Here is a 15845-nt window from a genome sequence, read left to right as displayed (position 1 = left end):
AATGAAGTCAGATTAGCAAACAATCGATCAAGCAATAATCAACATCAACCCTCAACCCCAACAATACGCACAGTCAGCACAAACTGTTGAATGTCTTGGATTCATCCAACTCTGTCATAATCAAAATTGTGCTTGCTATGTTGTTTTCATTGTAAACCGCAGCCTGATGATGGTTGTGGAATGCTATCCTTTCATGAGCGTTTGTTTCACTTCAACTTGTTTTTTACATCGTGATGTGTTTTGAGGGGTGTCGTCAATTAATGACGTCAAGAACTGGGAATATTGCGCTTTCAGATCGCCAACTGAATTATGAATTTTTAAATAAGATTGCTTACTTGAACATAATGATTTCCTGAGCCCTTTTAGAAATCTCTCTGGTTCTAGTATGACTTTGTTCAATCTGTTGCTTATATCCTTTACTATAAACCACTTTTGTACGTTATTGTAACAAAGTAACCTGTAAACATTAGTTTAGAACTTTAGATTATCGTCAACCTATCTTTTCTGCCTTAAAAATATATGTGATCTGCTCACAGATCGTGAAGATACTTGCTGCCTTAAAACGTCACCTATTTTGGCATGTTTTTAGCACTTAAGGACCCGATATCTCCTCACCGGTTTGGTGACACTTAATCACGCGACGCTTAATCACCGACACATAATCACTTGGACATTTAATCACGCGACATTTAATCACACATTTGCAGTATCGAAAATTGCATGTCTACACACAAAAAAACAAATATATACCTGAAAAAAAATTGTTAAAATGATTAAACATTGTTTGCGCAGATAAGGCTAACGTACACACTAGGTAACAATGTCATGCATGGCAAATGTGAGCAACTGCACGAAGATAAACTAAAATCTCGCTTGACAGATAACGGTCAACTGTGTTTTGCACGCGCAGTTTCATTGCCTTGTACCGCATTGGAATAGAAGGTTGAGTACCAGCAATTCCTTGCAGAAATGTTGCACGTTGCATTTGAATGTATTTTTCAATTCCCTGTATGAAAGTCCACAATGTCGGGTGGTGGCATTGAAATAGCGTTTGGAGACCAAAATGCCAACCTTCGACTGCATTCGTGGTTCTTGCAATGCAACCTGCCCCGACTTCGTAATGATTCCAACTTTCGATTGGAAAGATGGCTGAGCCGTAATTTTCACCACGTCCCGGACGTCGTCTGCCTCTGATATATGTGTGTTCGAAATACGAAAGAAGCTCAGGCATCTTCTCGTGATCGGGCATGCTATCAGCTAAGATCAGAAATGACTCGACTACGTCAGAGGAATGGACCATGGCTAAGGCTGGTAAACGCCACTGAATCGTTCCGTTTGCGTAGTCACGGTATTTGACAAACTCGTACTGTTTGTGCAGCACCGATTATTTCCCTTTCGATGTTAAGCTAAACTGCACTGTCTTATTAGTCATAGTAATGTCCGTTGGCACCGACTTTTCTGGTAGAGTTTGCCGCGCCACTGAATCGTTCAGTTTTTATTAGTCATAGTAATGTCCGTTAAATTAAAATAATCACGATTTACAACGGTAAGACAGCGGCAGGCTATAGACCAAGGCGCTGTCCAAGTGCTGTCGCGTCTAAGTGATTATGTGTCGCGTGATTAAATGTCGCGTGATTAAGTGTCCAAGTGATTATGTGTCGCGTGATTAAGTGTCGCGTGATTAAATGTCGCGTGATTAAGTGTCCAAGTGATTATGTGTCGCGTGATTAAGTGTCGCGTGATTAAATGTCTTAGTGATTATGGGTCGGTGATTAAGTGTCGCGTGATTAAGTGTCGGTACACCCTCCTCACCATGGTCACAGATGCTAGATTCCAATCTTTGAGATGATGTTTGTACAAGTGGGTGTTATTTTAGCCATTAATGCGCACATCAGAAAGCATGGAACATTGTATAATCCAAAATATAACAAACCGACCGCTCCAACTGCTCTGCCACCGAGCCGACTTATATTGTGCTATGAGCAAACGTTGCTTGAAAATGTGCCGTGAAATTTAAAACGGCAAAGTATAAACGTCTTTCCTTGTCAACTCACAGGAACTTGTTTCATTGGCTAAACTAGAGATAAAATATTTACAATGAATACAGAAATATTTATTGAATTGTTTGAAAATAATGAAGTTTAAAAACAAGAAAATGCTTCGAATGTTTAATTAATAAAAAAACAAAGAACACTACAAAAAAAAGCACAAGATTGAAAAATTTACACAATTTAGACGAAAAAACATTTCGAGTATTTAATTTTCCATTGAGTAGCCGAAAAATCCCTGTGGCATCCATTTCGACCACGCATCAAAAACCGCTTGATATTTTGGATGTTGATTGGTCAACATCGAAGGGCCAAACTGCGATGGTTGGTTTAGATTGAATGACGTCGTTGCTTGATATTGTTGCGTCATACTTGAATGTAAAATCCCTGGGCTGTTCAATTGCAACGATTGCTTTTTCTTGTCTGCATAATTTCAACAAAACTTCAAGATCGAAAGATGTTATGTCACAAGGTATTTTTGCATAATCTAAACATTCAGGTTTATGACTTCAATTCTTTCCTAACAGCCCCCTTACCCAATATTAAAAGATTACAAATAAAAATTTATTTATTTTTTCAAAATGTATCGGCTTCAAAAGCAAACCTGGTATCTTGCAATCCGGGCAAGTTTGTGAGTGAGTGGAGTTTGTCTTAAAGCAAACGTGTCCATTCTCGCACCGGTACCAGTCATCAAGTCTGGGGCTAAATGCTGGACCTCTGATAATTGTCTTTCTCCTCATAACACTTGTCAATTTTGATTGATTGGCAGCAAACTTCTTTTTGATTATGTTGATGAGGCTTGGAGTGTATAGTTAATGTAAGAATATCGCACCCAAATAACAATGAAGTTGTATTTCAGACTTTAAAATTAAAGTGGTACGAAATATTAATACCTGCGATTCTGGTTAACGACCCTTCCGTATCTTGTGGAACGATTGATTGGAGTTTTACAAGTTGGGCATTTCTTGAATTGTAGGTCAGACATGTCTTCAGTTTTAAGCATTAATTTGTCCATAGTTGTCAAAGGAAATGCATGATTGCAATTCTCAAGTTGAATGAACCTGAAACAAGTTGATTTGTAAATAATTTTGATAATAATTGCCACCAAAAAGTAAAAGCAATATGCGCTTTAAGCAAAAGCTCTGCAACAGACTTTAAAAAATTGTTACTCGTTACTGCTCAAAGTACATTCGGAAGAAAAAGAAATGCTTGTTACGGTAAGTTGTTTTTTTAGAGAACTTGCAGCAATTATTTGAGTTAATAACAAAAAGAAAGACAACACTTTCTCACCTTTCCTCTTGCTTTGCATTCAAGTCTTTTATAATTTTGTCCACTTCGTCTTCATTGCAAGTTCTGCACAACTTCGGGCAAGGCTCGCCACAGAAACCGATGCAAGGGTGACCGCATTTTAAAACCTGCAGTTAACATAATTACAGTTATCCACCGAGCTTCATAACATTGCTTTCTTTCATTTGTAAATTGTTAACCAACTTAGCGGATGTTATACCGTAATGTTGTTATCAATTATCACTTTCACCATAATAACCAAAAAGACTTGCCTTTTCACAAGGATGATCACATGGCGGTCTGTTGCAAGGTTCCCCACATAACTTCGTACACTGCTGGTGTTTGCATTTCCACGGACACGGATTTCTAGTTGAGTGTAAAAAACAGAAGGTGAAAACGTGTCATAGAAGACATAAATTGTGTGTAATTTATCATGTTAACGCTGTCATCGTTATAACGTTCAAAGCACCTGCAAATGGAACACTGGACTCCGCAAGAATGTTTGCAGTTTCTGTGTCGACAACTTAACACGCATTTCTGCTTGCATGGCTGGCATTCACTTCCACAAGCTGCTTGGCACTGGTGGCCACAGAATAACATTCTTCTGCATTTTTGGTTACACTTGACGTGCAGACGACCCTGTCAAATAATAAGCTTAGCTGCTGATGCGCACCAAGTAAATCATAAACAACTGCAATTATTCAGCAATAAAGCATCAATACTTTAAAACGTCTCGGCTACTAGTAGGCTACAAATTTTAGCCAGCAAATAAAAATCAATATTTTGTTTACTACTTATAACTGCTTAGCATTATTAAGTCAGATGAGCAATAACATTAAATGTCTGTGTAAGGCAGCATTTATAAAATTGTTAAAACGTACAAGCAAAACGTGATATGTTCAATCTCATGATCGCAAAAACTAATCAAGATAGACAATAAATTGTTTATAAATTTAAATTTGTGTCCTCCAAAGCGATCCTATTTGATGTTTTACCTGCAAGCAACCACCACATGTTCCCCTGCACATGTGTCCACAACGCAGAATCGTACCGCAGTGTACGTTGCAGAGTCTTGAGTCAGATGGGTCCAAGTGGCATGGAAGCGTTTGGTGATGTTGACATCGTGGCATGACCTAGAAACAAACAGTTTGTACAACTTCTTTGAAATGTTGCAAAGGAATTACTTTAGAAATATTAATGCAAACAGCTCATTTATTCTGAACCTTATTGTTTCCGTACTTGGGGAACGATCAAATACATTTAAATGATAACAATAGATAGAGTGATATTTTTTTACCTTGAGAATTTCAATAGTACATTTGCAAACTTCAGAACATTTAAGCTGACATTTGTGACCAGACTGGCATAACTTGTCACAGGGATGGTTGCATTTGTATTCACTCGGATCCACGTGGCATTGCAACTCTTGTTTGTGACCACATTTTGGCATGACCTTGTCATAAAAGAATAAATATTCATAGATTATTGATTAAGACCAAATAATGAAAACTTGCACCATATTACATCGTAGCATAGTGGTTTCACAATGTCAGTACTACAACCAAGTCATTTTTTAAAACTCAATTCAAGTCAAGTCATTTTCAAAGTTGACTTAAGTCAAGTCAAGTTAAAATATGTTACAAGTCAAATGAAGTCATGCCATTGGCTCTACCTTTAACCGATCGTTCAAATGTCTGCAATTCAGTTCGTCAACAAATTAACAACTAAGATTTAATGACTTGCGTCAAGTTACTTTCCAAGACTCGAGTCAAGCCAAGTCATTGAACAACGTTACTCGAGTCATTACAACATTGCTTAATGCCTTTGTAAAGTAACACATAATAACCAACTACTTATAATTTTGAAATATAGTGCTTTAAAGCACGACTTCAACTCAAATCTCAGATCTTTCATCTAACCTTGGACATCAGTACGGTACATTTGCAAACTTCAGAACATTTAAGCTGACATTTGTGGCCAGACTGGCATAACTTGTCACAGGGATGGTTGCAGTTAAATTTACTCGGATCCATGCGGCATTGCATCTCTTGTTTGTGACCGCATTTTGGCATGACCTTGTCAAAAAGGAATAAATATATTTAGATAATTGATTAAGACCAGATAATGGAAACTTGCACCATATTACATCGTAGAATCGTGGTTATTTAATGCCTTTGTAAAGTAGCACACAATAACAAACTTGTTATAATTTTTAAATCTATTGCATTTTAGTTTAGTGTAACTTTAAATTCTAAGATTTTTAGATCTAAGATTTTTCATCTAACCTTGGACATCACTACGGTACATTTGCAAACTTTAAAACATTTAAGCTGACATTTGTGACCAGACTGGCATAACTTTTCACAGGGATGGTTGCATTTAAATTTACTCGGATCCATGTGGCATTGCATCTCTTGTTTGTGACCGCATTTTGGCATAACCTGGGAAAAACGCACTTTGTGTATTTCTTAGTTGTGTTACAATTAACAGAAAATATTGGTTCAAAAATTGGTCAAATACAACTTGAAATCAAAATATTTCTTCTAGTTAATTAAACCACTGCTGAAGCTTCATGCAGCTTAACAAAACAAACATTATGGTGTCGTCTAACACACAGCAACTTATAATTTCAAATTTGCATAAAATTAAGTAAACCTTGCGGATTAACGCAGTGCATTTGCAAGTAGCTGAACACTTGAGTTGACATTTGTGGCCAAAGTCGCAAAGTTTATCACAAGAATGTTTGCATTGAAATTTATCTGGATCCATGTGACAAGGCATCTCTTGCTCGTGACCGCAGTTGGGAACAACCTGAGAACAAAATTATTAAATTAAAAACACGAACAACAAAAGTTCACAAGTTTCTAAAATTGAGCGAAGCAATGCGTCGATACAAACATAATAATAAACAGTTTACTTAAGGATATCTAAATAAGTTAAATAGTTAATAAGTTAGTTAATGGTTTGACAATAACTAATTAGTTAACACTTTTTTAATAATAAGCTACAATGAACAAATGAAACCTTAAGAACTTTTGTTTGGCATTTGCATTTTTCAAAACACTTAAGGGAGCATTTGTGACCAAATTCACATGACTCTTCACACGGCTTCTTGCACTGGAACTTGACGTGTTCTGCATCGTCTTGGTGGCAAATTCTATCACATACGTGTCCACACGGCAGCCGGAACTTGCAAGGTATATCACAGCAGCCTAAAAATACATTGAGCCAATCAACTCACCTCTAGTTACCACTGTCAAAAATAGCTGAAAACTTACATTTTTGATGGCATTTTCTTTTGCAGTCGTGCCCAGCGTGGCACAATCTTTCACAGGGCATCTTGCATAAATACTTGGTGTGTTCCTCATCATCACGATGGCATTTTCTTGGACAAAGATGTCTACAAGGAAGTTCAAGCCCACACACTTGTCCACAGCCACCTATATAGGATTGATGAACCCAACAGAAAGGAATAAGCGGTGATATGTGAGGTGTTTTTAGGTTGAATGGAAGTAACTTGGAGATTGGAAAATATTTTAACCTCCAGGAAAGTTTTTGAAATCTTCCACTGTTTTAACTTGAGTAGTTCTGTCCGGGTGATATTTGCATTGAAGAGTTAATTTATCTCCTATCAGTTCATCCCTCTTCAGTTCTTTTGTGATATTCTCCCACAGTTTGCTTTTCTTAGACAGCATCTTAATACACGCAAACCCATGTCGGAAATTCAATTTACATTACATGCCAGTAAGCTTATGCTCATTACCTTTTCAGAACAGCCTATCATGAATTGTTGTACAAAAATCTTCACTTACAAATAAATAAATCGTAAAATTAGCAAAATCTAAAAAGCACCAAAAATATTACCTGAAAGTTTCCAATGCAGTAAAGTCCCTTCTTAGCACGAGACAAGGCGACACAAACTCGATTTTCAACTTTAAGGAAACCGATTCGTCCCTCCTCGTTGCTTCGTACTAGTGAGAGTAATATGATGTCGTTTTCTTCTCCTTGGAAGTTATCAACAGCTGTGACTCGAACTCCCCTTAGAGAAGGCGATGAGATCTTCTTGAAAGCAAGCAATTGACCTGCCAACACAACAACTGTTGGACCACAGAATCTAATGTAATGTTTAAAGCCATAACTTTGACATTAGATTGTTACACTTACCAACATAGGCTGTTAGTATTGTGATCTGATCCGGCCTGTAGCCTTGCAGCAACAGATAGTTACATAAAGTGACAGTAAAGTCTGCTTCATGTTGATTGACCTGCGATTATTGTTTAACCTTGTATTAATTTTCTAAAAACTTTTTCGCTATTCTTGTTATGTCCAGAAAACCTCATTTTGTATTCGTCATTCTTTAAAATATACTAATCCATGATATTCATAAGCCTGTACAAATCTCATTGCTCAAAAATATCAACTGAGGGTTGAAGTGTAAACCATGGAGCTTATACCTTCGACATCCCATCCCGGACCGCCTTTTCTTGATTTCTATGAGAGAGGAAGAATATATTCTTCTGGAGGCCCACCACGTGATCATACTTCTCCACGCTCACGTGATCACGAAGGTCGTCATAAATGTGAGGCCTGAGCAGATCCGCGATTCGAGGTCGCATTCGATGCTGCAGCTGTAGTCTGCTGCATGGGATGCCGTTCTTTACCTTAAAGATACAAATTTGTAAGTTAGTTACAAGCAATACATCTTGCTTAAAAAAGTAGAATAAATCAAACATCTGGCACTCACCATTCTTTCAAACAAGGAAACTTTCAGATCGTAGTTTTCTGCGAGGTCATAGTCTGTTGGTGATGGTCGCAGTTGTTGATGGTCGCCAATCAGAATGAGGTGTTGAGTGGTTTTCGGCATTGACGTCACAATGTGAGCTTCCAGCACTTCGGCCGCTTCTTCCACGATCACGATCTTGACCTGCAAAAATGAATGTTTTTAACATCATTTTTTTAATATGAAGCATTAAGATCTTTCGTGTTTGTTATACTGCATGTCTGTTTAAACATAAAGATACAAGTGCTAGTGATACAACCTACCGGCAATTTGTAGATCATATCCCGGTATTTTGCGGCGCCTGAAGTCGTCATGGCAACAACATCAGCATCTTGTAACAAGAAAAAGTCCTCCTCGTTCCTGATGTTGGCAAGCTCTTTCACGAAAACATTGTATTCTTGCAAATGCTTCTTCACATTATTGTTTAGCTTTTGCTTCAACTGACTCACCCAGAAGCTAAGGAAAGTTGAGAGAGAGGCAGCAGTGAGACATATTGCTTTAAGCCGAGGCTGGTCAAAGCTTTACACAAATATTACAAATAAACCTGCAAAAAACGTACCGATACAATCTCCATCTGTCATTAGCTGTGAGGACAAAAATGTTTCGGACTTTATCGGCTTCTTCTTTGCTCATTAATTCATCTTTGTTGACTTTTTGAAGAAACTTTTTTTTCCACTTGTCTTTATCCTCAACCATGGTAAATCCATCGTCACCAAAATCTGCAAAGGAATCACCACAAGGAAGTTTATGGCCAAAGAAATACAAAGATGTCCACAAAATAATAGCAACATAATATACCTTGGGGAACTTCTTCAGCATAAGCTGCAGATATCTTGCTCCACAAGCCAAGGTTTATGTCGATGACGTCATCATGATCTTTACAAACAAAATCTTTTAGCAGCTGCAAATGCTATCTATGGCTTTTCTATCATTACCCCGTTAGAAATAATTAGCTTACATGTACGCTATGGACATTAACACAAAAATAATATTGAAAGTGAACGAAGTTAATGTTTTAACACCATACCGTCATCATCAACCATTCTTTGTTCCTGGATGAAGTCAGCTTCATCTTGAACAAAATTGTTATCCTGTGTTGGTTCAAGATTTTCATCAACTGCTAAGCCTAATGGAAGTTGGAAAATCAAAGCACAATACTGATTGTGGCTTTTTTAAACATTATCATCAAACCACTGTTATTGGTACGTATCAGATCTAGCATTCAAATGCTCACCTTGCTTTTTACGAAGCCATGCCAGGATTAATTGCGGACGTTGAAATCCTAAAAATACGTAATCTATGTTACTTATGCTAACAAACCGTACATGTTTATATATAATAGTGAGCTGTTAGAAGCAACTACTGGGCAAAAATACTCACCATCAACAAAGTTACCTGACAGAAATAGGTGATAAACTACAATAAATATATCAAAGGGTGATAAAAATAAAGGATGTTATTCTAAAATTTTGAGAAACATTATTCCAGGTTCTAAAGTACCTGTGACCATGAAAGCACATTTGATCTCAAGTGGATGAAATCCTCGTTGAAATAAAACTTCACTGCCATTTGGGAGAGGCCATAAATCCAGGAAAGAAAACACCTTTACTAGAGGAATAATTAAACGTGTGATTTTGTCGCATAAAACAAAGACAGTTAAATAAAGTTCGTCTGCGACCCTGGTCGAAGCAAAATATAGCAATTGGATAAATTCAACAATTTCATAAATTAAATACAATCTTTTGAAACGTTTTTAACAAAAAACATAGTCAGCCTCACTTGCAAGATTTTCTGGTGAAATGGAAGCTTGTTGTGGAAAGTTTAATGCATTCAGAAATTGAGCACCAAGCAAATGACCTGTAGAGACAGTGAAATTTAATTTTTAATTTTAAAATTAAAAATTTAATTTTCAGATAAAATGCAGCAGATGATTGATGAATTCGCAGCCAATTCTACAAAAAATGGCAAAAACGAGCTCAAATACACTTTATGCTTAATTATATGCTTCATTGGAAACAGGAATGTTTTCTTGCCACACAGAAGCTATTCAACTTCTATATAAAATTACCTGTTTGCTTCATGGTCTGCACAATAAAATCTTCTGTAAATCCTTCTTCCATAGAAAGAAGAACTGGGGCCACTATATTTGCACACGTCTGTATTGTCTCTAAATAAAAAAACAAGCTCATATTTTAAAAACATAACAGAAAATCAAACAAACCAATTTTTCCAAAGTTTGATAAAAGTAATCTAATAAGAGTAAAAATAGCTATTATGCAAAAAGATTTGCAGGTAATATTGCGTTTGATTTTCGGAATAGTCCTTTGTGTTTATGCGATCATATTACCTAGTCTAAATTCATAACCTTCATATTTATAAGCAATCTTGTTAAAAATATCAATTTAAATGAATCAATCTGATATTTTTGTTGCAAGCGTAATTACCTTCAACCACAAATGAGTCAACGGGAAGTTGGAGTTCTATCTTTTTTAGGGCGAGCCAGTTCAGAAGATCTTTGTCTATGAAAAATGTAAAGCTAATTAGTTTAAAATGTTTAGCTGGTATGGTGAAAAAAAGTGTCTATCTTGCCTCCTGACAGTTGGGCTTGCATATGGTTTGGAAGTAGCTGGGCAAGCAACTGCATAGTAATGATGCCTTGAGACGAAGCATGAATTATTCCATCACTTTTTTTAAGTTTTGTAATGGAAGTTTCTATGTCATCTGTGATAGAATTTTATCAGAAAAAAATCATTATTTACAAAGCAATTAAAATAAATGCTTTTGATACAAATTATTGACAGTTTTATTCAGAAAACTCTTACGTTTAACTTCATAAAATGATCTGTCATTAACTTTGATCCTTATACTTCGTTTCTTGCGAATTTCGCGAAGTGAATACTTCATGAGGCTTTCAGTTTTGCAGCGACCTCCAACTCTGACAAGACCAGTCGAATGGAACTTAGCAATTCCCTCCAAGAATTGATCCAACGCGTGGTTTGTGTAACAAACTACAAGGATAGGACCGGATGGGATTTTTCCTGGATTAAGTTGTACTCTGCAAACAACAGCTATTTATGAAGTAAACTTGATGTTTAAAACATTCTTGTAAATTAAAAGTTAAAAACTTGGTTAAGTGGTTAAATACATTATTATTTCCAGACCCTAACCGCCTATTATAATTTCCGATTGAAGCAGTAGTTTTTTTGACTTGATTTTTCAGCAACATCTTCATGATGATTAAACCAACGTGAGTCTTCCCAGTTCCAGGAGGACCTTGGATGATCGCCAACTCATTGGTGAGAGCCGTCTTCAACGCATATGTTTGTGAAGGATCTAATCCCAGCTCTTTCGAAGATGGCCACGATGCCATATCCAGAATCTTATATGGCTTTTCATGTGAGGCTGCAAACGTTGATCAACGTCCAATTAACAAATTGTTTTAACCATAAAAGATGTAGTGAATTAAGAATACTTGATTTTTTCAAACTTATAGTTAAAAATTGAGATTTTCAATCATTATTGACACATTAATAATTTCGCTAGAAATTAAAAATAATTTATGTTGTTATCTACCTGGAAGAATAGAAGAGAAATCATATTTCACATCTGCAGGTTGCAAACGAACATAACGAGGTGGCCGCATGTTTTTGTCACAGTAAACTAGGTAGCGTTCCAGTGGAACAATGGTGGTTTCTGTTCAGAAAGCACCCATTTTACACAAATGAACATTACTGTGGATATAAGGACATCATTGAATTAGCCACTTACCTTGCAAGCCTGCCAATACATGGCGATATGCCTCAAAATAAGCCTCACTTTCAACCATTTCATAATTCTTTTGCAAGTCTTCAGCAGGAATCAAGGAACTGACAAACTGATCTGTAAATAAAAAAACTTTTTCACTGTAAGAAGTTCTAATAAAGTAACGGCCACACTCAAATCTTTACACATACTAAGTTTTCTCACATATCCAATGTTAAAGTTATCAAAATTTTAACAGTGATTCAATATAATCATTATCATTACAGTAATTAAAAATCTCAAGCCTAATGGTAATTCACATTCAACCTTTTTAATTATTCTCAACTCTCAAATTATTAGTTTGTAGACAAAAATAGAAAACCAACCTTCTGTCGTTTGGTCCTCTCCGATGATTGTGGTCATGTTTAAAAACTCGACAGCGAGTTCTCCATCACTGACTTTATCTTTGTTAATTACTGAGGCAAATAAGATGTGGTTCTGGAATATTTAGAAACTATTGTATAATATATGCATGTGTAAAAGTACGGTTTCAGTAATAATATTTTTCAAATTGTATTAAGTGTTATTTGGATGTCGCAGCGTTGCTAATTTGGAAAACTTATAACAACATATAGTAAATTTACCCATTTCAAAGGAATCATGTTAACAAAAAATAAAAAATTGTTGCAAAAATAATAAAGTATTACGTGGAAGAAGTCTGACGACAAGCAGACAAGATTTCCATACTGCAATCTTTTCGAGTTTCTCCAATCAACAAATTTTAGAGGTTGAACATCAAATTTCAATGTGTGTTGAAGACCTAAGTGACATATTTTTAAAAAGTAAAAATGAAGGGATTGATTGATCCAACTTAATGAGTTAAACTCACTTATAGCAAATAATGGCAAGTTGATTCAAATATTAAATGTCTTATACATTTATCAGATTACTTTGGCCAATTTGTGGTTTGAAGACTTTAATATTGATTTTTGCAAATGTACTGTTTAAAACGCACAGAGTTAAGTTGATCTAAACACTACATGTCTTTTACCTTTGTCAGTATACTTTGGTAGACTTTTAATTCTAACGTCATGGTAAACCTTTATGCCTTGTGGTCTCGAACCCCTTCCTTTGGTCCCTGCAATTAGACACATTTCATGTCACTTCTGAGCAAGAGACTTCACAGTGAAACAAAGTAGAAGTGGAAGATATTTTTAGCATTAAGTGTTTGGAAATACTTACCCAGAAATATATATTCCTTGATCCCTTCTCTCAGTGGCCTGACAAAGTCTTCACGCAACAAACGAAATTGAACATCTAGGTAATGTTCCGTGCTAACAAATAAGATTTAATTAAAAACGTTTTTGATGTATGACAATGAAAATGTTAAAATAAACTGTAATACCATGGTTCAAAGTTAACTGAAAACGATTTAAAAATGAACCTTTGATAAGCAGCATCTATGAGATTGGTCCGCACAAAAGGTTTCTCGGTTGGATTGATATCAAGTTGAGTTGGAAAAATTGAAATTGTTCGATAGTCGTCCGGAGGTGCCTCAGAGTGCATCGCTGCAAATTTCACTGCAACCGATTGCCTAGATTTAAGTCAAACAAATGACACAAATACTCTTATCACACATGCAATGAAGAATTTTGAGTTTACATGAAAAGAATGAATATATAAATTAAAGTTTATCAGAAAACTCCAACCTTGCTTGAGTTCTATTTCCATATTTTGAAGTGTAAATCTCATCCGTTAGTGCTTCAATATCTTCGATGCGATTTTCAATGTTATCAACATCATCCAAATCCAGTTTTTTAGACAGATCTTTCACCACAGGCAGTAATAGAGAAACCTGACAAGTACAGCTTGAGATTGTGATAATTGTACACCGCATGTACATGTACCATACATACAGTCCATAAAACAACAGTTCTTAAACAATCCCGAAACACATTTTATAGTTGTAGTTTTTGTTGTACAAACTGATAATATTAATTTGTACTTCAACAGCTTTACAAGCAATACCGCTTTGTCTGACGAGTTTGGAGCTCCAATAAGCCATGCTTTCATCAGATACAGGCAATGTATTAAATAAGCTCCCATTTGTTCGCACCCATTTCTGTGTTTAAAAAAAATGATAAAAACTACAAGTTTAACATCAAACAAATAGATATAAGCATTTTTATATGCTCATCAGGGGAGTGATTTTCTTACTTTTTCAAGGCTAACTCTGTGACAAACTTCAGGGCTGTTGTCTCAAAACTTTCATTTAAAAGAATCTGAAGAACTTTGTTCAACGAAGGATTCAAATCTTCACAACGACACATCTTTCCAATCACCTTTAACAGCACCTCAATCAATTCTGATAAATAGAAATTTTGACTTTACCCAAAACATAGAATTATGAGTAATTGGTGAAGATGACACCACCCAAAGTTTCACCCAAGCGCATGTAAAATTCAATATCTGCACCCACACGGTAAAATTCAATATCTTTGTAAATACCAGTGCTGAGGTTTCGCTGCAGCCGTGCAACAAATCCATGATGACGTGAAAGCTCTGTTGCGACTTGAAGTGGCGAGACTGAATCATCCAACAACGAGTTCAGTGTTGCCAGACTTATTGCCTCAATGTTGTTCGGGGTGTGTATGCTAAACACAAGTTAAACATGCCATATTTTATCCCAAAAATATTACTTGAGACTTTTCAAGATGGTCCTATAGGTTGTCATTGAAAATATGCAGCACAAGAGTGAAGCCTAAGCCAAATCAATGAAAAATTTATCAATTTATAAGTTAAGAAATGACAAAAGATATAAGTTTGTTTTTTAAATTAATTTTTACTTGGGTCTTCTCCATTGTTGCTGTACATTTCCATTTCGTATACGAATGGGTTGTTTTGTGTCACCCGTGAACACTTTTGGTCGGTAGCTTTGACTCTGACTTGAAGTAGAATTGAAAGCAATTCTGTTTCGAAAACCATTAGCGCTACTCTTTCCACTTTTTGTACACTGTTTGCTGGGAAGTTGACTTAAACTTTTACTGTAAAATCAAAAACAAACATTGGTTTTCCAGGAAAATTTGTAAGAAAGATGCTTTATTGTTAAGTTTGAAGAAATCAAACCTTTTCCTCGAAGCTGAAGTTGCTTGCTGGGCACTTAATGTGTGCTGCGATCTAATCGAAGCTTGATTGGCTGGAGTCGATCTTATCCCAACACCAGCCTGGACATATCTAGGTCGATGACTTGTTTGGGGTAAAATACCAGAATGACTTCTTCTTGAAGGGTGAACAACATCAACGGGGGGAATCGATCTTGGAGGCCTTTTTTTGCGAACAGGTTCAAACTGAGGAGTCAAGGGCATTGCAATGCTAAATAACACAAAACGATATTTATTTTGGTGATGTTTCTAGTGTTTTATCACATTAAAAACCTAAAGTTTGGTTTTTATTGTTGGAACTAAAACAAAAATCTTTACAAATATCGGTGAAAAACACCTCGTTGTTGGTGAAGGTCCTTGAAGCCCCTGTGGTCTGGGACTCCTTCTTGAATTATGCATCATATGAGTGGTGACTTTTGCTTGATACAAATATTTTCCTATAAGCGTTTTCTCATAGTAGGCCTATTTCTAGGTCTAAAGCATTTTTTGAAATAAAACTCAATAATATAAGCTAGTTAACTAAAAATATAAAGTGATAAAATGACTAAAATAATAAAAATATGATAAAGTTGACTAAAACTGGAAATCTTATAAAACAATTAGCTGAACCTGTCTAAACTTTTTATTAATGAACTGTATAACAGCTATCGATGTCCAGTCTCCAGCTGCAATCTTTTAGATCTTTGCATTTTGTAACCGTTTTGCCAGAATTATAAAATTATTGCTGCACTTTAAGGCTTGTAGCGATGATAAACAAAAAGCTATCCACCCAATACTGTGCCAGACAGTCAATTTTATACACTTTACAGCTTTAAAGAGCTTACTTTC

The 15845-nt window shown here is 35.9% G+C and overlaps 1 protein-coding gene across 1 annotated transcript; it reads right to left on the bottom strand.

The window, feature by feature from the left end:
- Positions 1-2097: 2097 nt before the first annotated feature.
- On the bottom strand, positions 2098-15526 carry LOC143460254 (NFX1-type zinc finger-containing protein 1-like). The gene is made up of 44 exons (XM_076957696.1): positions 15355-15526; positions 14983-15228; positions 14703-14900; positions 14365-14510; positions 14074-14221; positions 13885-13978; positions 13566-13711; positions 13301-13450; positions 13099-13190; positions 12908-12994; positions 12564-12676; positions 12243-12354; positions 11884-11994; positions 11689-11808; positions 11283-11517; positions 10938-11170; positions 10705-10836; positions 10560-10634; positions 10184-10282; positions 9895-9972; positions 9616-9723; positions 9350-9397; positions 9143-9241; positions 8914-8991; positions 8675-8834; positions 8379-8571; positions 8080-8259; positions 7790-7996; positions 7500-7599; positions 7200-7417; positions 6877-7030; positions 6614-6775; positions 6360-6547; positions 5991-6146; positions 5621-5776; positions 5255-5410; positions 4633-4788; positions 4331-4468; positions 3805-3974; positions 3608-3701; positions 3339-3463; positions 2942-3109; positions 2653-2846; positions 2098-2471 (listed from the first exon to the last, which is right to left on the bottom strand). The coding sequence occupies exons 1-44, from the start codon at positions 15417-15419 to the stop codon at positions 2257-2259; spliced, it is 6303 nt and encodes a 2100-aa protein (XP_076813811.1). The 5' UTR covers positions 15420-15526; the 3' UTR covers positions 2098-2256.
- Positions 15527-15845: the final 319 nt, after the last annotated feature.

Source organism: Clavelina lepadiformis, chromosome 5, assembly GCF_947623445.1.
Source record: "Clavelina lepadiformis chromosome 5, kaClaLepa1.1, whole genome shotgun sequence".
In the NCBI taxonomy this organism is placed as follows: Eukaryota; Metazoa; Chordata; class Ascidiacea; order Aplousobranchia; family Clavelinidae; genus Clavelina; species Clavelina lepadiformis.
The sequence above is the reverse complement of the archived record's forward strand: the minus strand, read 5'-3'. Positions and strand labels throughout refer to the sequence as shown.

Excerpts from the sequence above, each read along its gene's own strand:
- LOC143460254 (XM_076957696.1), bottom strand. The coding sequence starts at position 15,419 with ATGATGCATAATTCAAGAAGGAGTCCCAGACCACAGGGGCTTCAAGGA. Across the intron at positions 14,901-14,982 it reads ACTTCAGCTTCGAGGAAAAG|TAAAAGTTTAAGTCAACTTC; the intron begins GTTTGATTTCTT and ends TTGATTTTACAG. Across the intron at positions 12,677-12,907 it reads ACCAAAGTATACTGACAAAG|GTCTTCAACACACATTGAAA; the intron begins GTAAAAGACATG and ends TATGTCACTTAG.